The 26,547-nt window shown below is 27.9% G+C and overlaps 1 protein-coding gene across 1 annotated transcript in view; it reads right to left on the bottom strand.

Annotated features, from left to right (window-relative positions):
* LOC112693122 (regulating synaptic membrane exocytosis protein 2) overlaps positions 1-26,547 on the bottom strand; it is a 199,236-nt gene that overhangs the window by 43,463 nt on the left and 129,226 nt on the right. The window contains exons 6-7 of the mRNA XM_025568049.1: positions 9,952-10,221; positions 3,877-4,063 (exon numbers count right to left, since the gene is read on the bottom strand). Of these exons, the coding sequence (XP_025423834.1) occupies positions 3,877-4,063; positions 9,952-10,221 (457 nt within the window). The remainder of the gene's footprint in view (positions 1-3,876; positions 4,064-9,951; positions 10,222-26,547) is intronic.

Below are 26,547 nucleotides of genomic sequence, written 5' to 3'. Positions count from 1 at the left end.
ACGTTCAATCGTATTACTTGCCAGACTAAAATAATTGTATTTAAAAATTAATGAAATTTAAATAAAAAGTTTGTTTTTACATTCAGAATAAAAAAAAGAATATCGATTTAGCACTGAATAAATTATTATTCCAAGAAAATTGAACGGAAATGATATATAAGTAAAACCTTTTAAATATGATTGGGCTGTGGAACAACTTGGTGTTCGCTCAATTTATATGATAAAAGTACATTGAATAGTGATCTTATTTTTGTAATTTATCACATATTTACTATACAATTTTAGTTCTGTACTCTACTATCTATCCTCGAAATTCATATTCCCTCAGGTCATATCTTCCTACTTTATTCCGGACCACCTCAGAAAGGAAGAAGAACTTTAGTCATCGTTTAAGCGCCTTAAAAATAAATGGGGTGTATAATTGCATGCGAATTATACTCCGGCCCTTTAGAATATTTATAGACCGTCATCGTGGTGGGAAAACCGGTACCAGAGTAGTTTAGGTGTTGCCGTAGTGGGGATAAACCAATTTCAGTTTCTACGCGCTGAAATATTCTCTTAACGTCAGAGTACTGGCATGCAAAGGATAATACCTGATTAAATTTTGTAAAATATTGTTCACTGTATCATCCAATTATACTATTATTAACTGTAGTAGTATTATATATATATGATAATATTCAACAATATAACATTAAATAGGTTTTACGAGTTCGTAATGGATATTAAGGTTAGCAATATTATTCACTGTGATACAATTGACCAATATTATTTACCGTTAATGCTATTGGCTAGCTCCAATTGTCTTTAACAAGTATAACATCTAGTCATGAGTATTAACAATAATTATTCATATAACTAACGAATCACACAATATCGAGGTAGAATAAAAATGTTATTGAAATAAGAAAATAAATATTTATACATTGAATTATTTATTATATTTTCATAAGATTATTATGGGAAATAATACATGTCATAATGTTATAGAAATATTATAAAATGTAAAAAAAAATTTTAATATCCATAAAATATTAAATTGATAAGCTATTTCACAAAATTACCATCATCAAATTTTTCTTTTTTTTAATTTTTTCATAACTGTATAAGTTTTACCTGGGTTGATAAATTGTTATATATACCAGCTGAATTACTCAGCTTTGCCCGTTTATAGTTTTTGCTCTTTCTAAATTAAATTCCTTATTGTTGTAATTTACTTAATTTGATCAAGTAATAAATAGTTGTAGTAGCTGAATTACGAATAAAAAAAATAATAATAATAGTATTAATAATATTTACAAATGATTCTATTGATTCTATAGTTATAGTTATAATTTATATAATTCAACTTTTTTTTTATGAATACTTAAAAATTATTCTATACTAATACTCATATTCAAAAAGACAAGTCAACATTTCTAGTAATACCACATTCAGAGTTATATTTTGTGGTATATTAACATGTAAATCGTCAGGTCTTCCAATTAGAAAATGCTACATTAAATTGACCATGTGAGAAACAGCTATTTTCCATATCTATACAACAATAAATTAAAGTCTATCCCTTGCGCTTTGTTTATTGGCATTGTAAAACAAACTTTTATTGGAAAATGTACTGTTCTAAACTTAACTGGAAAACCGTTGAGGTATAATGGTAATTTCAGTAAAAATATTTTTTCTCCCTTAGCAGATCCAATCAAAATTTTAGCTCCAATTATTAATTAATTACATTTTTTATAAAAGAGGTGACCTAGAGCTTAAACTTATAACATAACCTTGGAGAATATAAAATTATCATAATATGATTGGAACACCCATCTTCAGTGATATTTTATCAGGATATACAGTAGAATGTTTGTGAATTTTAGAACTCTGCAGGAAAATGTATCGATTCTTCAGTATCAACAACTGTATCAATAGAAAAGTAATCCACCACGATAAACTTAAATGAGGAATAAAATAAAATTTTGAATCATCACTCGTAGGAGTATTTGGTACAAATATTTGAAAAAAAACACATTAAATTATTTAAATGGTAAGCTAAAAAATCGTAATCTTTAAATATAATCGCCTCTCCCTCTCTTTCCACACAAAAAAAAAACCTGGTGTCATGATGACACTTAGGAAGGTATTTAGAACATTTCTGTGAAAAAAAATTGAAAAAATATTGAATAGTGTCGTCACAAAATGGGAACATAAAAAACACCTGTTCTTTTATATATATATATATAAGGATATGTGTGTATATGACATGATAGTATATAAAATATCATACATATCTTAAATATGATGATATTGAATGTATAAGTATGTATAAGCAATTTAACCATAATTAAGTATTTAAATACTAAAACAGTTTATAAATAGTAATAAATAAATAAAAAAAGTTTAACCGGTAGTAGTATTATGTTTGTTAAGTACAACCGGTTTTCAATTAAAAATTAAAGTATTGTATTATGAACCAATTGTACTTTACAAATATAATAATTTTTCAGGCCCAGCTTTTATTTTTAATTAAGTTCAATGTATAAACTATTTGTTTATTTATTTATATATTAATTTACTAGTATTGATTTATTATTATGTATTATTAATAATTTTTAATTTTTGTTTGATTTTTATTATTTTTTAAAAAAATATTTTTACACAACTTGTTTTAACCTACTTGTAAACTTCAATGATTATTAAAATATAATTATTTAAAAAACGCCAATATCAATAATACACTATTTCCGTATAGTATATTTTGTAAATTTCACTGTCATATTGTTATTTTGATATAGAGTTTTTTTTATGAATATTATAAAAGAGGTATATATTTTAGTCATATATTTTGTGATGTCTATGTAGTAATATATAAAGACTTATTGCTTAACTACCATATTCAATCTTCTGTAACACTTTTTCATTTTTCAACTCTCGAGATGTTTCAAAGATTTTAAACTTTTGTTCCTTCGACAAGCGTTTAGCGAAAAATCGAATCAGTATCTTTTTGACGGTCTGTTGAATTTGATTGAGAATATACAACATTTGATAATGTTAATATAATTTTGCAATATTTCATAAAATATTTACGATAATGAACTATTATTTATTTATTTAACATTTGACTTATTTTAATAAATATTACTAATTGGAGTAAAATATTGCTAATGATTAGTACATTTTACAATCGTCATTTTTCTTTGTATTTCAATCTAAGGGCAGGTTTACAGAAGTCACTAATCTGACAAATGTACGAATTAAATTTAGTTATAATCGTGTAAGTAAAGGTAATGGTAGTAAAGTTTTACAACAAATAAAACGGTTGTGAGCATTATTTGCGTTGATAATTATAGTCCCCAACTTTCAATCCCATTTCATATGATTTTATTACATAGCTATTTTATAATACCTATTAATTCAATATCATAAACCAGTAACATCATTTTAGTTATTGTATACCGAGTATAAATTTTAAACAAGCCAGATACAGATCTCATAGAGTAAAAGAAATGAAATTTTATTTAAAAAATGTCTTAAATTGCAGGATGGAAAAAATATTTTTATTACTATTTTCGGTCAGTTTACTCGAATATTGGAATTTTAAAAATGGCCAGTTTGAGTGCACTAACTAGAAAACATTTGCTATAAGAAATAATCTCTTCTTCTGATGACCGAAGCAATCTATACGGTTGAAATCGTTCGTACAGACACAAAACAACAAATCAAAAATAAAAACACATTGTGGTAAAGTCGATACATTCCTTGCTTTACTTTGAATCCATAACAATGAATTTTCTTCGATTTTTATTTGCTTTCATTTGTACATAAAATATGTAATGTAAAAGTTTGATCGAAAATAATATTTCAGTAAGTATGGATTATAATACTAACCAGCGGGTATAGATATTTTTGATTCTCGGCGAGTGTCAAACCGAAATATTGTAGGTTGCGTTTGATTTGTACTTTGACCAACCACTGCACCGGCTGATCCACGTTTCTGCCTAAGTCCCGTGTCCCTGTTCCACAATTTATCATCTGTAATACGACTCCTATCTCCCACCTTGAGTGAAGCTGCAGCCTAAGAACATTGAAATCAATAAATTAAATGGAATTATGTGTGTAACATACAATATTCAATTATTTCAGGTTTAAGTGCTATCATTATTTTTTGCAAAAATTAAATAGATGCCGTATAAATTGTAAATTTATTCAATAGATAATGATTTCAATAACATCGAAGAACATTTCTAAAATAAATTATATTTAAAAAGAAATCCAATGGACTCATATTAATATTTATCTGACTGTCGAACATTGAATGTAAAATTAAGCAACCCATTGTAAATTCTATAAATATTAGTCGATTAATAATTTAAAAATATAACACTATGGTAATGTCGTTCTATATTTCGAGGAAATCGGAACAAAAAAAAAATTTAAGACCAAACATTTATAATAAGTGTCATCATTTTAAATTATAAATTATTACACACAAAATTATGCTAAAAAAACTGTCATTTTTCTCGAGTTTTACAATTTTGTTTTGTAATTAATTGTCTCAAAAATGTTATTTATTATCTTTGTCACCAATGTCAGGAAGAATAAATTATTTTTAAGTATATTTGTATTATCATTTTTTTCATGACTAATAACACAAGACATATTAACTATGTGTTGGTATAATAAATATATGTAATATTCATTATATCAAAAAGAATATGTAAGTCTAAACCATGTATAACAAATACAGAATAAAGTTATTTTAATAAATTTATTAGTACATATAGGTATTTGCATAAAAATGTTGAATTTCTTTTGCACAGCAGCTAAATTCAAAGTATTATATATATTTGAAAATGAATATTTATAATTAGTTGGAATATTATAACTCAATAATGCTACTATGGGCTAACAAAGACATTTGGATCATGAGTATTATCGTATTATCTACAGAACTAAAAAAGCAATTATACATTACACTGATCCGCCCAGTAATCCTATATGGAGCGAAAACGTGGCCGTTAAGAAAATCTGACGAAAATAAACTTTTAATAATGGAAAGAAAAATATTGAGGAAAATCTATGGACCAGTTAAGGATAACAACAGCGGTGAACGGAGAAGAAGAAAGAATACAGAGCTAGAAATATTAAACCAAAACACAACCATAACGGAAGTGATAAAAAATTGAAGACTCCAATGGGTAGGCCACGCTTGGAGGAGCCAAAATGAGCTAATTAGAGCAGTATTAGAACAAAACCCGCGAGGAAAAGACCGCTAGGAAGACCCAAAATAAGATGGGAAGACTAAGTTAAAAAGGATGTACAATCGCTAGGGAGAGGAACGAATTGGAAAGAAAGAACAATGGATAGAGAAGAATGGAGGAACGGGTGTGAGATGGGATGGTCTTGAAAGGCCTTTAACCAGAAAAAAAAAATTATAACTCAATAAATATTTACTCAAATATTTACTAGATTGGTGGAATCAGCATTAGTTTATCTACTATTTTATTTAAGTAAATTTGATATTAATTGAACCATTTCATAATTTTAAGTTGGATTTAAAAAAAAATAGACAATATTTCTGTTTTTCTTATAGTACCTACTTCAATTTTATATTTTATTGAACAATCAAATAGGCCGTTGATATTATCAGAAAAAATATTTTAACAAAACCAAATAAATTACAAAAATATAATTTTCACTGAAATAACATGTTTTATTACGGAACAATAAAACTAGGAAAAACTAATTAAAAATCGATTCCATTATTTGTTTCTTTGGCGATTTTATATCCTTTAAATATACATAAAAAAAATGTATGATCAAAAAATATAAATAAATTAATAAAAAATGATATTTTTCATATTCTACTATGCATACTGAACTACATTATGATTTTCTGATCTGCTAAAATTATTGTGTATTATCATTAAGTAATTGTATAGTTCAATATATTATGTTTTGGGGTTTAACTGGATTTTTCTATATAATTTTTAACTATAGAGGATTAAAATAACGTAACGATATCATGTGTTATTTTATGGCAGTAATACAGATTTAGTTCCAAAACGGCCGACATTTACTTGAAATATAATTTATTAGCTTGTTTAGTAACAATATAGTTTAAAGGGCGCCATTTGGGAATGAGTATAGGTATTCGGCATGGAAGTCCACCCACGTATCCGAGATTTTTATTTAATGCTTTATTGGCTTAAACATAAAGCACGTTTTTTTTTTTTTTATCGGAAATTCCCAACATTCGTCATGCCCAGTATTCCATACCCGATCGATAATCCAATCAAATAATTAATTTTTTAATAATTATTCTTATATGTTTGTTTTTATTTTACGTGATCTGTGAAAATCTAAAACCGTTGTTTGAAAAATATTTAAGTAGATTAGATTTAAAATACTAATCACCCTCTTGCACACCACCATAACTAGTGTTACTACAGAAACAGATTTTCTTATTTCATTTGCTTCGAAATGTATATGGACGTTTTGTGTTATTAAATCATTAAAGCTATAGAACCGCTGACTTTTCATGCTATATTCAGTCAAAAAAGGTTGAAAAATAATGTAAATTAAAATATCACATCTACCCAGAGTTTGCTAATTATAGGGCACCGGCAATATTATTATATAAATATATATACTTATTATACATATGTTTAAAAGCCATTACAATTAAGTAAATACTTTAATCGTTATACTGGACATCCGATAGTATAAACAAATTGCATTATCCCAATAGTTAATTATTTAAACAAAGGTATATAAACTATTATTTTACAACCATTATCTATTATGAAAATCGTTTTTTTTCAAATTTAACGCAATCATATTTAAGGGATATTCACAAAGACATTGTGAATAAAACAATTTACTCACAATCGTATGCGAATCGGAACGGACATTTTCTTTATTAGCATTATTAAACATTATTGATAGTTATTATAAAAATCCTCAGGATTTAAAAAGTAATTAAAATGTGAATGAAACAGTAGTTAAAAAAAAATGTACATATCATACATCTAACATCAATTAAAAAAAAAAAAAATGTGTATTATTATTTACTAATTTATGAAAACTTTTATATGTGATTTAATGATTTTTAACACAAAAAAAGTTCTGCATTTGAAATATTATTCAATGTATAAACTATACAGAATGATTTATTTTTGAAAGACTTTTATGTAAAAAAAAAAAAAATGGTTACTTTTTTGTTTTTACATAGCAGCTGCTGTAAACATTTACATAAATGGTAAAGAAAAACCCTGTATTGCTTAAATTTTAACATCCCATACAGACAATTTAAAAAAATGTCCTTTTTCATGTTTTATTAAAAGTTAATCCAGTAAAATAATTCAATAAAGATTGTAACAATAGGTAAACGTTTAAGATTATAAAGATTTTATTTATATTATAATATAAATTGCACGCAATGACCTTATCTAAGAATTTTTATAATTGGGTAGTTCAAACAAAATTTTTAAAATCTATTTTAAATTTACTATCGAGTTTTTATATAAAATTTAAAAAAAAAATAAAGCCTTTGGTTGTAGAAAATATGGTAGGTATCGTTTTTACACTCTTCGTTCACGCGACCGTTTTGTCGATAGAAAAGAAAATAACAAGACTACCACGTAAGCACGACGTGTCGAAAATATAGTATCATCATATTATTATATATAATACGAGTATTATGTTTCCCATTTTTTCGTTTTTTTTTTCTCCTTTTCCCCTGCTCAACAGTAACCCGAGGTCTTGTGTAAAGTGGCAAAGACCCGATTGTAATTTATATACGCTATTACGTTACCATAATAATTATTGATATTGTCGTATTATCGATTATTCTGTACACAAACACGCGGTCCGGGGAAGTTTACGAGTGCGCTTCACGGAAGTCTGCGCCTGTACCTTTACAACAACAAAATTAACCGTCGCCCATTAAATTGTCCGTCGAGAACGACGACTATGGTAAAATAATTATTACACGTACATAAAATGCGGAAGTTGTCGCTCTTGTACTCGGTCAGTTGATGTAAATCAAAACAAATAAGAATAAACGAATAAAAACCCGCTACAATTTCCCTTCATCAATATCATATTGGCTATTTGTTTACGTTCAGAGTCCCAATTTTATATATTATGATTCATAAATAAATGTGTGCATGCACGTAGATTATAGGCCCATTTTTTTTTCTTTGAGTTCATTATATGTACACATCTGTGGTTATTTTTTTATGATTTATAGTTGAAGTACAAAAAAAATCTATTAAGTGCGTTTGTGAAATAATAAAAGTGTACCTAGAGGTTTTAAATCTACTTATACTCCGTAATATAATTTTGAACGCCGAAGTAAAATTACTGAGGTATGTTTAAATAGCAATTAAAAACAACTCATTTTATAACATAAAGACATGCGTGTTTGGCGATGAACTTTATAATCATATAACCGTATATTAAACAATAGTTTTTTGCGGTAAAACATTGGTTTCTTTCGATGATCAATCATTCAATCTATGGAGAATAAAATTAATATGAGTTCTCGAATGATTTGAAAAGTTATCAAATATATCAAAAGTATAAGAAATGTTGAGAATAGTTTAAAATAACAATAAAATTCTTATTTAAAAATAAAACAAGAAATTTATTGGTTTTACAGTTCAATTTTTAATGACAGATCTACACTTAACATATCATTGGCGTCCTATAAATTGAAAAATGTACAGAAATTTAATATATATGGATATAGTAAGACCTATTATATAAAATATAACTTAAGTCACTTATACTACAAACTTTTTAAATATTTTATAGTATGATTCTAGGACAATATTAATGAAAAAAACTGTACAAACAACTAGTAAAATATATTATTGGAAAACAATGTTGAATCGTAACAAGCATTTTTATTGACTCTGGTGAAGTAAATCGATTTTTTGTTTTAATAGTACAAAAACTAAAATCCTTAAGCAAATCTTAAGCTATTAAAGCTAGTTCATTCGTAATCAATTGTCTTCAATAGTATAGTATCGTTAACATAAAAATAAAATAAAAACTCGTTTGATAAAATAATCCGACTAAAAAATCGAATGTAAAAATAAAACCATACAAACTATTATAAATGCTTATTTTACAACGACCTTGGCATTCCGAGTGCGATGGTTAATCGTTGCTCGCACAACCATTTGAAATGTTGTCTTAACAACGGACTAACACACGTACCATGATGATGTACAGGCTTTTACGCCCAACATCTTATTATGAACGTCGAGCTGTTGATAATCCGATGTACATTACATGAAAATCGTAATCGAAACCAAATCGTTCTAATAAACGGAAATATTATCGTGTTCACAATCGATATTTTGCAGTGCTTTTTACACGGTCATTCAACATTCAATCATTCAAAAGTCGTTTAACTTATGCGCGAGTTTGCGTTTCGTATGTAAACGAAACCGACATTATTATTTTTTAATCGTTTTTCCGCTGCATATCATAATTGTTCGTTTGTGGGTGGGGGGGGGTTTACTCAAACGATATACACTAGGATGGTTAGTTCATTTTTGGACTTAAAAAGTCACATAATTATCGTTATAGAGATTGGATACTTCGAGTCGGAACTAAAGTTCTGAGCTCGTACTTGTACACACGTACACAATCATCCACTCGCTAAGTACAAAAACGGGACGCGTGTGCACAAGTGCGATCCAATGGGATCACGTATATATATTATAGGTATATATTTATATATATTATAGGTATATATTTATATATATATATATATATATATATATATATATATATATATTCAGCTGGGATGGGTTTGTTATTTACTTTTACGCGCGTTCAAGTTGGAAGACTTATGGCCGTGACGCACTGTCGAGTTTTGTACTCAAGTAGTTGTTATTAATATTATTATTTTTGTTATTGCACCAAGGAGATTTTGGTTCTGCTTACTTTTTCCATGTCTTTCAGCGTGGCGGGTGACACATCCGAGTGCCGTCTCAGCTCAGGCGACCGCGGCGGTGCTAGCCCCGTACCCAGCGACCCGTTGCCGGATCCGGCGCTCCCGGAGTTCCGTCCGATTTTCACGTCCGAGTGACGCCGTTGCAACGTGTCGACTATCGGCACGTCCAACAGGCTGTCGGTTGAGTTTTGCGTCATCACGGGTTGCAGTATCGACGAACTCTGTTGCTTGCGTCGGCAAATGCTGCAGCACCAAGTGTTCTGTGAAACAATAAAAATAAAAAATCGTATAACTTAAATCATTTTTTTTTTTTTTTTTGATTAGGAGATTTCAAAGCTGATACTGTTATATCTCAACAATTGTTTTTCAAATTCAACTGCAACGTTAAAATTAGGATGTGAGGAGGTGATCGCAGTTCATTTAGATAGGCGCAGACTAAAAGAGATACTTTTTCCGCTCGAAAAACTGTCGCCTAAAATAGTACTTATTATTCCATTACCGATGTCACTCGACGTAGATCACTAATAATAAAATACAACATAATATTATGATGCAGCGGTAACATATTGTTCATCGTGAATATACATTTCTATAACTTTTTTTAACAATATAGAATTAAAATCATTATTCGCTTATGAATATCACAATACCACAACAAGGTATTTCATAGGTATATCTATATATTATACACTTATAATAGTTCTTAAGTATCATGATGAAACAGACAGTCAATAAGTAATTTTGACCTAAGCCGATGAACGAAACTTCAAGATATTTATATATATATATATATATATTTTAATTTATATTATAAATGCACATTTTGTAATTTTCTTTTTTTTTACAATAAGCAGAGGTATGAATGGATAGAATTTCTGATATACTCGAATAAACCGATAAAATAAGCCACCCAGTGATGACACTTTTCAACTTGATTGATTAATACTAAAAGTTAATTTTGATATATGAGATTTCTGCACATTTGCTAGCTAACCATTTAAGACGATATTCAGAAATAACATAATTTAATTGCGTTCTCTGATAAGGGAGTCTAAATAGTTGACTAAGCAGAACCAGAGTTCTTTGTAAAAGATGGATGCAATTTTGGATATAATGTTAATATAAAGATTGGAGTGTAAAGTGCAAAAGAAGATGTTATAATAAAATTAATAACATGAGAATTAAAATTAAATTTTGTAGTTTTGGGAAAAAATAAATAGATTTATCTCAGTAATCATCATTTCATCAGTATGCTTTTTTAGATAATTTATTTTAAAGGACGTGCGTGTTATTAATTTAAGAAGTATTTTTTGTGCTTTTTCGGTTATATCAATTCGTGCTCTTTTTAACTTGTTTACCGAAAAGCTTTATAGGTAACGGCATTTCAGATATAGCCACTTTATCTCATTCTGCCCCCATCGCCAAAATAAATAATCATAAATGTATTTCACATGTTATTTAACACGTATTGTTTCACGCATTGGAGTGTACAGTGCGGTATATGAGCATCGTGCCCACCTTGTTAATACTATATGGAAGTGTTGGAATGCCAAAGGTACGACAGGATTGTGTACAAGGTTCGTTTATATCCCTCGAGTCCAGATTATATGTATGTGCGTGTGTGTATGTGTGTGTGTGTGTTTGTATGATACAGAAAGAATATATTACGTCATAATGTATATATTATACATTATTGAACGTAATTTATTTTCTTAGGTAAATAGACTTATGTAAATACCGGTCAAAAAATATTGATTTTATGAAATATTATAGTGCTTTAAATATGCTGGAGATCAATTGGAAACATATATGGTACTTTATCCTTCATAGCTCAATCATAAATAAAAAAATTCCGACAGTAAAAGTTCACGCACTGTAATTCTAACATAAATATTTTATATTTTGTCGTGATTTTAATTTAAAAGATTATAATACTTACTACACTATAATTAATCATTTTAAAGTATGTTTCTATACTATACTCAGTTATTGTATTCAATGTATGTATATATATATATATATAATTATTAAATTTATGTATGACAGGATAATTATTACAGTATGATAATGAATATTCTCTATTTTCAATCCATGCTTAAAATCTTAACGTATAAATATCAAATTAAAAGTGGCATAGATCGCCATCATTTAATTGATATTGGAATTATGTACATATTTATCCGTAAATTATAATGGTTTACTTCAAATATAATTTATGGGTGTTTGATAATCGTATGATCCATTAATTTGAAATATGTTTATTTCATACATTTAATACTTGATGAAAAAAAAAACACTAAAAGTTTAAAAAAGTATAACATTGACACAAAAACATTTTCCACTGTTTTAGTTATCATTATTAATTTAAACGTATACATCATCACGTGTTAGAGTTAATACGATTCAATAGTATTTTTTTTACTATACACAATATTTAAGATATTATAATACGATTTATGCGGTATAAAATATAGAATCTCGGTTTCGTCGAATTCATATAAAATTTAAAAAGTGCATTATCAGTAAATCTGATATTTCAAAACACAGTCAATGTAGTTAAAAAAAGTTTTTTTTTCAAAACTATAAGTTTTTCATTTTCTCTTTATATGGTAGACAAATATTTCATGTATAATATTTTATTCTATTCTGAATAATACACTTTCTGTAAACATCAGTGAAATGCTGTCTTCTTTTGTACATTTTTATACGTTAAAAATATGTTCTAACTACATTTTAATAGCTTTTTCAAACAATATAAAGTAGATATTATGGTGTCCGTTATTTTATTTTGTATACAATATTATAGTAGAATCTGAATTTATATATTTATTTTTTTGCTAACAAAACCTATTTAATCACAACAAATTTACATTCATGGCCCATAAATTATGAATTAAGATTATTTGACCTAGAATTAACTAGCTATTTAACTGTTTTAATTTAGACATACATTTTATTGTATATTCAATTTTCCTTTAATAATACTCAACATCATTTACATTAGTGAGAGTCTTAAAAATTTAAATATCAAATTTTTACTCACATTTATCACAAATATTAATATTTTTTTATTTAATCAATTTATTTAAACAACACCTTTCGTATTGTTATATAACCCAATTTATATTGATTTTAAAACAAATAAATTGTCATACCACACTTATGTATATATTATCAGCAACTAATCAAAAGTCGTGAATAATTATATATAAATGAAGTTCATTCAAATTATTGATATATGAGAAGGTATAGAATGTATACTTGGTATACGAACTAAATTCAAAGTATTATAGTATTTTAAATTACAACTTTTTTTATAAAATTATAATCAAATCAATTATGAATTACAAAAAATATAATTTATTGTATTATATTATAACAAAACTATTAATAACAAATTGTCTTTAAAATTGGGATATATGTGTAGAATAATTGGACACAATCGTATTTTTAAATAAAATAATATTGGAAAAACTTCAATAATAAGGTTATATATATTTCATTAAAATTTACAATTCTGATATTCATAATATAACAAAAGAAAAAATAAGGAAATGTTAAACATGAATTTTTTCGATAGTGTAAATATGAAAAAATGCTTAAAGAAAAGTTGATTATTTTTCTTCAAATGGTATATATATAATTTATTTATATTCGAAAAGTACTAAGAAATGTCTTAGTGAAAATGTTTTTTCTATATTTCTATTTTTCTATATGTTAATACAATTTTAAAATTTCAATTAGTAAAATAATGTTAGTATACAAGTATTGTACTTACTACTATATAAATATATATTTGAGTATATATAAAATGTACTCGTTCTTATATCTATATTTTGCTTAATAGTATTCTGAGTACTGTACTCCTAAATTTGTTTAAAAAAAATTTCACAAAAAATTATTTTCAACAAAACTTAAATTTTTTTTTTTCAATTCCCTAGATTAATCATCATTACCAAACAATTTTAACGTGATTCATCATTTATAATTTGATCATATTTTAATATATAAGTAATTGGAATTTTATTGAAGCGTTACAGTATGAGAATAGTGTTTGAAGTACATAATTTATAAAAAAAAAAAAAAAAATCAAAAAAATGGTAACTAATGGGAAAAGTTTGACATCCTGTAAAGTTTTAATGTTTAATAAAAAAAATCCTCTTACACATATTTGTGTAAATAAATATTTGTTATAATAAATACAAGAGGCAAATTATAAAGTAATATATATATATATATATATTTTGTCGGATTTAGTTTTACTATATTTCGTTTTATAGATAAACAAGTTACAATCTTGTTTTAACTATATAATAATTAAATTTTTTAATGAAAAAAAACCGATTAATTTTTATATTTTAGAGCTATTTACAATTTTAAATATACATTATTTATAGAAATAAATTTAATAAAAATTAAAAAAATAATAAATTATTAATTTGTCTATATTATATATTATAACCAATAGATTTTTAAATTTCATAGAATTATTTTCTATGCTCAAGGATTACTTATTAATATTTTCTAATTTTGATTTTTGAAATATTAATTTGTATGATTATAATAAACCGTATAACTTACATTTATTATTACTTAGTTACAAACATAGTTATGCAATTATGTACATCTAAAAGAGCGAAGAACTATAAAATAGGTATTTATAATGTATTTTTAAATATTATTTCTAAAACATAAAATTATATAGACATTACTGTATTTTTTTATCGTATATTTTTTTTGGCTACTTAATTATGGTTAGTAATAAGTAAACTTACATGCTATAATTATTTTCCACTAAGAACCTACTATCGATATTTCTCATGTTTGATGCTCGGTTAGTATGTATATAAGTTTCGTTATATTCACCTCCTTCATGGTTTTCTTTACTAGTCTTACACACTGACAATTATATTATATTGCGAAACTATCCCATTTCACTTCTATAGATATTATACATACAATAATAAGAACTACATCTTTTTTAGTACGTATTGAAATTACAGAAGATTTCTTTGAAAATATTCTGTTGTTATTTTTATATTGATCACGGTATATTATTTGTGAATACTATTTAAAATTATATAGCATAATATACTTCTAAAGAAACGACTCAATAAAAAAAAAATATCACATAGGTATATCCATCAGCAGTACTTAAAGTATATATATATATAATGTAGATAAAAGTAATATATTTTCTTTTAAGATTTTCATTTGTATATCTCTGTCGTTGTCTATAAGTTTCCTTAATCACGAAGAAAATAATATAAATAAAATACTAAAGACACTGTAGATATATGTATCTATAGAGACTAGATATTTACAATGTATTTTCTTCAGGTATACATACGTATATAAAGATATCGAATTTTTGGGTATATTGAAAACCGCATACATAGAGTGCATTGATGATGTCCTCGAAGTAATGCTATAATAGCACCGCGTTACCTTTAAAGAATTTTACCATTTAAAAGTAATGCAAATCCTCTCAGTATATCCTATACGTCATATTTTAATGAGTATATACAGTTACCATAATGGCATGGTACAATTTTAACAAAAAAAAATAAAAATATTAATTCACCGTAAGCAAGTACATGAATAGATGATGAATTATATCAAGTAAAACCTCGAAAAGTTTTTGATATGAGATTATTTTCAATATACAAATACGATTCGAATTTTCCGACGATACGTAGGTGTATCTGTATACTACGTCATAGTTCGCATCCATATCGCAGAGTTCTCGTATGACAAGTGGGTTGTGCGGGAGATTATGGAAGCTGTGCGTAATAGAAAAGTAACCAATCGAAAAACACACAAACGTGGGCTTAAAACGCGTTAGTACCTACTCTATACCTGTGGCTACACGCACTCACACACACACACACACACACACACACACACACATACACATATACAGGAGACTAACATATATATATTGGAGAAGATATTTAAAGGGCTACGATAACAATAGTTATTAACGAATAACAAATAATGACGATAAACTTTTTTAGCCGTAACCATTTTCCTTCATTGTCTATTTTCAATAAAAAAAAAATAATAATAGTAAATAAATAAATCTTGACCATTTTCCTCCAATAAAAAATTATAAATAAAAATAGGTTATTTCTATTGCGGATGGTAAATTGGGTCCCATGACCTTTTATCGGTAAATTGGGTTCCGACAAATAAAAGGTAGTAAGTAAGTAGGTAAGTAGAGTCTCGGAAAAAAAAAGAGAGTAGGTCTTACATCAAGTCCTAGCAAAAAGTTAATAATGCATTATATTTTGTTATTAATGTTACATATAAAAATCTTTATTGGAAGTCAAATTTTCTAATTATGGTATAAATTGTATATACTAAAAAATTCAATTTCATTTTTATTAATATAATTAAATTAAAATATAAGCTTTTTTTATAATGTTTTGTTCTTGGTAAAAACTTAAATGATATGGATTTAACAAACTTAAATCGGGTTTTCGTATTATTAGAGTACTTTGTCATTTGCTCACTTAAATATTATTCTTTATCGAGCATACTATTTTTTTTTCCGTTTAGTACTTCGCAATTTTACTTATGTACACTGACTGTTTTTCTAATATTGCCAACCAATTTAAAAATATTAGGACGTTGGTTTAATCGTGAATAATATGATTCACAACCATTTGCGTGCGCACGGTGATAGCTGCTGATTCGGACCAAATATTTGGAATAAACAAAGCATTTAGTAAGATATAAATAGGTAAGCAGGTTAATATCTAGGACCCAACTTATTTACTACCTTTATTTCTCTCCAGGACTCAATTTATCGCTTTTAAAAAGTACACGAATTATTGCGGATCTAATTTACTTAGCCCCATTTTTATGGATGATGTAAATTAAACATTAGTAAAAATGTATTCAAAAATAGTATTAAAATATCTATATTTTTTGAATTCGACATTCCTGCAACAAATGAGTACCTGTTTAAAAAATAAATATTAAACAAATTAATAATTATTTTACTCTTTGTTAAATAGTTTACATTTTTTTGTAAGATATATGCTTCTCATTTAACAATAAATATCAGTTTGAATTTATTTCACAATAATTAGCCACATTTAATTTTTTTTTTTTCTATAACATTTTTTTTGTAATTGAAACAACTCACAATGGGGTATACGTTACGATATTATCGACTGATACTTTCACTTTATAATACGGTTTACAGCACAACAACACTGGTGCCAAAAAATATTTTAATATTTAGAGGAAAATTAATATAATTGTATGCAAAAGAAAATTGTTGGAGAAAAGTAGTATTTTAATTTTGAAGGAAAATTGACCCGCCCAATTTGGTTAAGTTACCATTTCCTATTAAATATCTAAATATCTTTTATATGGACAATAGTTATTGACGGTTAAGTCTAGATATAAAAATATAAATATAAATGCTTTTACAATATAAACTCACCCAGTGCTTGATTTGGTAAAAATAAAGAAGGGGGACTCTGTTTAGTTTAAAGAAAATAGCGTCCTTAAGACTTGTTAAGCGTTATATTTATAACGCAATAATAGTAGAGGGACGCTAAAATTTCTGAAAATTAGTTGGGGTACACCGTCCCCCTGCGTCCCCCCTTAAGTCAAGCACTGAACTCACCTCAGACCTTCCCTTGCATACAAGCATATGCACATACTATGTAATCACATGACCACGTAGTCGTTAATTTGATATTATTATTAAACTCACGAATTATTCACAGTTCATCTATTGCTTTAGTGGCGCAAGTATCCCCAAGTTCAAACCATGTTTCATTGTATTTGTTAAATTCACCGATATAATCGATTGCATTTTTTTAATCAGTATAACAATGTTCTTAACGGTCCGTAATTTTAGAGATCAAACCAAAATGAAAATTTAAAATAATTTGTTAGAGTAGACCGATACCGACTGTAATATTTTATGGACCGGACCAAACCCATTCCAATGTTTTATTCTAACGGACCAAACCGAAAATATAATATAATTTTATACAGCTGACAAATTATATGAACTAATATAATTTTAAACTGTGAAAGTTTTGAAACATACCACTTAATTTTTAATAGATATTTAGACTGCTCGTAAATTATTACAAAACTATAAAAAACTGATAATATACTACATTGTATAGAAATACTATCAGACGGTGTGGCATGGTATCTGTATACAGGTCATGTCGATCACACTACAACGAGAATAATTGAAACCGTGGTAGTTGAAAATGTGTTCGATAATAATTAACGATTTTTACCGCTGAAAATGATCAGTATAACACCCTCTTAATAGGTATCATGTACAGCTCTGAGATATATACTTACAAAATACATAAAACAACAGCTCAGGGGTTAAATATCGATTGCCATAATAATATACGTGTTATTAATTCTATAAATAATGTCTTTAAAATCATTATTTGATAGATTTTAAACGAGCCAGGACAGACTGATCTGAATCGAACCGACCTGATTATATTTGAGAGATCACACTGACCCAAAATCTTTCTTACAAGTAAGGTGTTAGGCCAAACCAATCCTTCACTAATTTGTATGCAATAAGACAGGACCATGGTCCTTTCTGGTTCATACTGGACTGATCATGCAGAGCACTAGTGTATAGCATTTGTTTTGGTCTCGTAGTACTCGTATATCGTTCAAGGATGAAAGCGTAAAACGTGCACGATTAGCCGAAATGAATTGCAGTTGTGACACGTATATATGTATAAATATATTTTTCAAAGACAATGTCATCGGTATATTAACATATACCATATAACATATACAACATGTATATAACATATACATTACTGTAAATGTCCATAATTGACTTACACAATACGGTTTTTGTTAATGTTTACATAGGTATTCACGTATAGTATGGACTATAGACAGTATATAAAAAAGGTATAACATGTTAAATTCAATCAACGAATTATTATTATTAAATAATATTATATTTGTTTAATCTTCTTCTTCATCAGCTTAACGGTCCATTCAGAACTAGCGCTGCCATCAAAATGTCTTTTCATCTATCTCTCTGATACGCTGTTTCTAAAGTTGCATTATGTTCCATCATATTTGTTTAATATTTAATACAAATGTAATACAAAATATACATGGAAGAATTTATTACACAAATAATGAAGGATATAAATAAAGGAATTGTAATGATCTGAACAAATTGTGTTACTGCAAAGAAGCACGGAGCAACACAGCAAACAAATGTACGGGTTCATTACTAAAAAAAAATAATTTATCTAAATGATGACTATTTTACAATATACACATATAAAAGGAATTTTCTTCATTTTTTTTTTTTTAGATTTTGCATTATTAAATTCATTACAAAATACTTCACGTATGTTTTCAATGAAAAAAAAAAAGTTTCGATTATTGTGCAAATCAATCGTATGCAACAGAGATAGGCAACTAAAAGTACCTAAAAGGCCAATTTATAAAACTTTAACATTTGGCCAGCCAAAGTAATGAAAATAAAAATTAAAAAAAAGTTATTAAAATTGACAATTAGTACAAATTGTATATAATTTTATTTTGTGGCTGAACCAACATTTATAATTATTGTAGCTATGCCATAATACGTATATATTATATTTAAACATTTAGCTGCAGTTCAGTATTAGAGAAAAATATATTATCTACATTTAACGATCTACGTACTGAACATCAACATCAACATCATCATACTCAAACGTTAGCGAGGCAGCGTATCTTGATGGTTATCCAGACATAATGAAAGCCAGTCGGGTATAGCTCCCCCTAAACCATACACGAAACAATCGGTTTGTCGATTGCCAGATAAATTTATGATCGACAAATAAATTGATAGGTGTATGGTGTCGTTCGTCAACAAGTTGACTTGTAAGGTGAATGCGGTAGACTATCAATTAGTCGATCAGGTTGTATTACGAAAAATTGATAAACCAATTGATTCGTAAACAACGGGGACGGTGGAGAGCGGTTGGAGAGATAGTAAAACGTTTTGTCAAAACCATCAGCTCATACGTTGTACCGCACGCGGGTAGGTACCACCGGGAACAGCACGTTTAACAATCTTTCCGTTATCGGTCGGGTCAAACGATACCCGACGTCGGTACCAACAGCCACCGACATCGTTGCTCGAACGTTTACGCGTGGTAAAAACGCAATCGATTGGCCGCAATGTTCACCGATGACTTGGGTTGGCGACGACATTAACCGGTAAGTTGCGAGCGATCACCGACCAGTTGATTGAATTACACGAACGGCCACACCGGCGGAAAAACGAGCAGCGTGTGCGAGTGCGTGTGCCGCGGCGTCGAAAGGACAGGAAACCCCACCACAGGGCTGTACGCGGCTGCGGCCGAGTTTCCACGGGGACATCGTTAAGGACCTTTTGTTTGCGAACAGCCGGGAGGACGTATGCGTGTGTAACCGACATGGGTTTCACGAAAATACCGCCAAAACCAACGTGGACTTCGCACGTGCTGCAATCCGTCGAACTGCACAACTGTACGTGTGGTGTCCAGAGCACGGAGATGGCCGAAATCGTGTCGAAATTAATATGAAAAAATAAATGAATAAATATGTTTTTAGGAAACCGTAGTGCTACGACTCGAACGTTTCGTGCTTTCAGCGTGAACAATTCATTAGCAACACAACTCTAGTGTTTTAAATTATACGACAATTACTTAATAAAATGATATCCGGTTGATGGTGGCGCTTGTTTGTATTCCTGTTTCGTTTTTTTTTTTTTTTTTTTGCAAAACTATCTTATAACTAAGGTTATGCAGTGTGGGTTTTCGTAATGGTTTCCGTACGCCTATATCTAAACCAATAAATGTTTATTAAATGTGTACTTCGCAATGAACTGTACCGTTTACTAGTACGATTCCGCGAGGTTATAACACGAACCCCACATGATACTGATATTGATTATGAATCTACAACTATTTGAACTAAATTATATCGAGTTATTACACATTTACACACTAAATAATAATTCGATTTTATGCCGAAATAATTTAACACCGTGAGTACTCTGTGCAAGTTTTTCAAGCTCGCCAAAATTCAATTAACCCAACTATACTTCGCAGATAAATTCAACTGTACCAAGAATACCATAGGCACTAAATTTTAGTGCTTTAGTTTTAGTTCGGAATGAACACACAATGACAAGACTGCCATATATTTACGATGCAAGCTTAAATAAACTTTGACAAACTGTGAGAATCGAAACTCTGACGTCAATAATTCACAGAGTACTCGTAATATTCACTTGCACCCTATATAGTTCATTATGCTTGCAATTTTTTTTTTTTTTTTTTGTTCAGCAGATACTTACTATATGACATGTAAAACATTTACGAAACGTATATAATAAGGTAATATTTCACTCGAAATCACGTGTGATTATCATAGGCGAAACTACGGGTCAGGCCACTCAGACCATGGCCTGACCTAATACTAACTAAATATATGTATATATCAGGGGTGGCCAAATCGCGGCTCGCGAGCCGCATGCGACCCTCATCATAGTCGTATGCGGCTCGCGGTCTTATTTACAAAAACCAAAATATTTTAATTTTTTTGTATATATTTACAAAAAAAAAAATGTATTGCATAGATATGAGGCTATAGTGTACAGATTAATAAGCAAAAAAAAAAAAATTATTTATATGAATAATAAATTAAAAAATTAAACATCAAGTTAAATTTGTTTGCTTAGTATTTTTTTCATGTCCACTTTTTTAGTAAGCTTCCTAAGATCTGGTTGAATTGATGTAAGAGTAGTTCTTAGTAATTCTGTGAGATGATCATTAGTTAAATTTTAACGATATTTTGACTTAATTATTTATATATATATATATATATATATATATATATATATATGTTTATCAACTGTTAGCTTTCTTAATTACTTTTGTAGTATAGAAGTACCGATTAGATAATTTGACTCTTAATATATCTAATCTTATTAATACATGTGGCTCGTGTACATAGACATGTTGGCCACCCTTGGTATATATTATATATTTTAATAATTATTTAGACATTATCAAGAATATATTTATATAAGTAAACGTATAAATTTGTACGTTTTATATAATACTATAATATAATATAGTATATAGGTACAATTGGTACAAATAAGGATAATAATAGAACATAATAAGTCTATTCTATGTATTCAAATAATCGGTTTTATTAATTATTGTTTAATTTAGAAATTTGACGTTTATTTTTATAATTATATTATAGGAAATAATAGTTAATTTTTCGTAATAATACTGTTTATATTTTTCATTTGGCCTGACCTGATAAAAGTATCTAGTTTCACCTATGGAGATTATTGTGAAAATTTTCCAATATGATTTTAAGTAAATACCTTTAGTAACCGACATGCAAGAGACTACGCGCAAGTCATCTCTATGCTTTAATTTATCCACAAACTCATTTAATATTACATTTTAACAAAGTTTCATGTGGAACGCATACACTACAACAGGTTAACTCAATTGTATATCATATTGACAGGGACAAAATTAGATAATAAATTATTACGTCAAGAAGGAAACTACATTATATATGATTGTTCTCTTGTTCACGTTTACTTGGAAAACGTTAAGTTAAAAAATATTCATTATAATTTATTTTGTACATCAATCAATATTTAAAGCATAGGAAATAATTGTTCTTCACACGGTGAACAATTTTCCAACCTTTCCTTTAATGATATTTTAACTTTGAGATTGTATAATATTATTGTTCGTGGACATAAATTTCTATTTTTGTTTTCAAATCCTAATATTGTTATTTTATAAACAATCGAATTTAAAATGTAATTTTCTCTTTCGGAGTATATTAAAAAAAAAGAAACATTTTTTTAAAAACTCTTAAATCGATGAAAAACAATTTTGCTTATTCTTGAAGAAATGATTCAATAAAAATGTAGTAACAATCATATTATGTATAACTTATCACAAGATACTTTATAAGTACGTACAATATTATATAGGTACTCATAGATATATATATATAAAATGCGATGTATTATTTTTATTAAGAAACGCGTTAAATAGATTTTAGTAGACTATAATTTGTAAGGTTTATAACGTTTTTATTGTTGTCTGTACCAATAGGTATAAATATAATTATTTATTTTTATTTTCTTTTTTTTTGTCCTTGGTGATTAAACTATATAGCCTGTGAAATGTATTATTCCCGTTGTAGGAAATGTGAAATGAACACTAAATTGCGGGTCGGGTACACCACCGTTACTATATTGTATAATAATGTGTTGGCATATGATGGCCAAAAAGTTAACCTCTACGCCTGCAATGATGAATGATAGTGAAGAGTTATTTAAATAAGCTCCGGTCCGCACTTAATCACTGCCGACGCGGCATTTGCAAAAACGCCATGTATGGTGGCATGATGGCAGGGGTTCAAAGACAGAGTAGGAAAAAAAGGTAAATAACCTGATGAAAAAGGGACCGGACACGAGGGCCTTGAATTAATTTCCGGACTATATACTCTCGCGCTGTTTAAATAGGAAATATAAAAACACAAAACATATATACAATTCTTTGTTATTAACGAACATAATATACATCGTGTTTTTCTTTTTTTCTTCAATCCCACACCCTCCATTCACAGATGGCCACAAGATTTATCTGGTCGTGTCAAACAGAACAATATAAGAAAGACCAACGAAAAAGCACACGCAATTCTATGCTACATTAAACATACATCTAAGGAGCATAGCTCCTTAATTGAGCTTAAAATATCATATACGAAAAAGAAAAAAAAACGGAAATCCCAGCATAAAAATACCATTTACGTTTCAACATATTTTAACAATTACACTTAATAAAACATATAGGATAGCAAAAAGTTATAAGTAAAATGCAATTCAGTATGTTAATTAGCCACGATAAAAATCGACTTTCTGATATGCACGTTATATAATTAATTTTATGCATTTATAATAATCATATGTCATAATAATGATTAATTAATTCGAATAGATTTTTGGTTGAGAATTATTTCGTATCCCTTACTCATAGCACACAACAAAAATGCGTCATCAATGTTCCACACATAATAATATTATTCAAATAATGTTGTTATTAATTGAGAAAATATAACAATTTATTTATTTGTAAAATATCATATAAGTACACACATTGCTCAATGTTATTCATATATTTTACCATATACATATATATGTATGTGTTTGTGTGTATATGTGTGACAGCCCACCACTAGCCGGCTTGGGAAGCCAAAAGAGTAGTAGGGGCCAAAAACCCTAGGTTGACCAACCAACGTCAACTGAAGACCTAGTCAGTACCATGGGAAAGGGAACCCCACCGCATGCCGGGCCGGCTTAGCCGCTTCGGACCATGTGCTTCCAAGGTTCAGGTGTCTACTTCGGCTGAAACGTGGTAGCTATGACATAGCGCGAGATAGTAACAAAACCACAATATCCAGTGGAGACCGCGGGTCTCAACACGGTTCTCGTGTCCGCGGAATGAAAGGGTACGGGCCTCGGCTCGGTGCTGGTGGTCCATACGACGATCTGGGCCCCTTGAGTAACGCCTCACGTCAATAGAAGGTGTACGGACGAAAAGGCCTCGGCCGTGAATCTGGTTCTCGTGTAATAAATATAAAAACCACTTTTCACATCACGCACAATCAGTGTTGGGGCTTATCTAAATAAATTTACCTAGATAAATTATCTAGATAGATTTTTAGTCATATTTTATTTTATCTAGATAAATAACGCTAAGTTATCTAATTAATTATCTAAGATAAAATTTTTACTTATCTAGATCATTTTATGTAGATTGTCTGTATTCTTGCCAAGTTTAGAGTTATTTTTATTCATGTATGGAGAAGAATCCAAGAAATCAGAGATCATCAAAATCGGTCTAGCCATTCTTGATTTATAAATTCTGTAAATAACTTGACTTTCTTTTATATATATATATAGATTTTGTATTCATAATCATAATTCGTGTATTATTAATAAGTAATTATTATTTCTTGGTATGACATTTTGTTTGTATTTTCATGTAGGGAAAATATTTTTGGTATTTTTAAACTTAATTTCTTATTTTTCCATGGGAGTTCCAAATATAGTAGGTATTAGGTTTTAGTATACACATGTACTCATATGCTAAATAGTCATTACTTCACTCTTGGAACTCGTAAAGTCGTAACTACTTATAAAATAATGAAAATTAAGATGTACAGAGAAATTTTCTTTTTTTTTTATGTAATATTTTAGTGATTAACTATCATATCATATTGTACATTATATATAAATACTGCTTAAAGGTAGACAACATTACTACAATAAACATTTAACACTTAGGTATCTATTGATAATAATGATTATAATTGAGTCGTCATAGATATTATTAGAATATGAAATATTGACCAAAAAATAACATTTTTTGAAAATATCTTTTTTTTTATCTATTATCTTTATCTAGATAAATTTTGAATTATCTATTCCCAACACTGCGCTCGATACATATATTATTATAATACATATATATATATATATATATTTATATATATCAATGGATTTCTGTCTATTTGACCTTAACCTTTATGCATTCTTAACCCACCATGAGTCTCATCACGGTCTAAAATACTGTGAGCTTATTATATATATTATTATTATTATTATATAATATATATATATTATTAATATTATATTGTAGAAGTCACTGGTGAATAATTTACTTTATTTCATGCATTTTTTTATCTTTAATGTACACGTTAAACTATTTTTTTAAATTATTTAGAACAGTCAATTATTGTTTTTCAAATTTATAGCTATTTTTAAAGTACGTAACCGGTCAAAAAGACCATGTGCAATTAAAGTCAGTAACAATTTTGTTTCGTAATATTTTCGTCGGCATCCAATTTTAAATGGAAAACCAAAAAAAACAATATATCCAGTCACTTACCTCTTATATCTCCGAAAGTTGTAATATTTTTGTTTAGTTTTATCAGAATAATAATAAAACTGTATTGTATTCAAACATATTCTTTCGATCAAATTATTTTTAATTTATTTTCACTTTAATCTATAATTCCAGTAATATCAATTTTTATTGTAAAGTATAATAAATAAATAAGTATAATTTTTGTAAATCATTAATAACTGCATTTGTATATAAAATGTTTAAAAATATGAGATATAAGTGAATGGTCAAAAATGTATAAATATGTGATATTCCAAAAATCATACTAACTCTTAATGAAAAGTCGTATGAACTTCATAGAGTAATACATTTTCACAGAGGGAATAATAGTTTAAGAAATTCTGTAGGCCATTACATAACATACATACATGATACGTGAAAAGATGTAACGAATATTAGGAGTTATTTGATGACCTAAAAAAAAAACCAATACCAGTCAAAGAAACTACTATAGTTTCATACAAAATAATAATGTATTCAATATAAAAACTATTCAGTAGAATTTTTATTTTAAGTCAAATTTTTGTATGTTAATTGAATATTAACAAAAAAATTAAAAATCGGATA

Source organism: Sipha flava, unplaced genomic scaffold (genome assembly GCF_003268045.1).
Source record: "Sipha flava isolate LNK unplaced genomic scaffold, YSA_version1 117_pilon_pilon, whole genome shotgun sequence".
Taxonomy (NCBI): domain Eukaryota; kingdom Metazoa; phylum Arthropoda; class Insecta; order Hemiptera; family Aphididae; genus Sipha; species Sipha flava.
The sequence above is the reverse complement of the archived record's forward strand: the minus strand, read 5'-3'. Positions and strand labels throughout refer to the sequence as shown.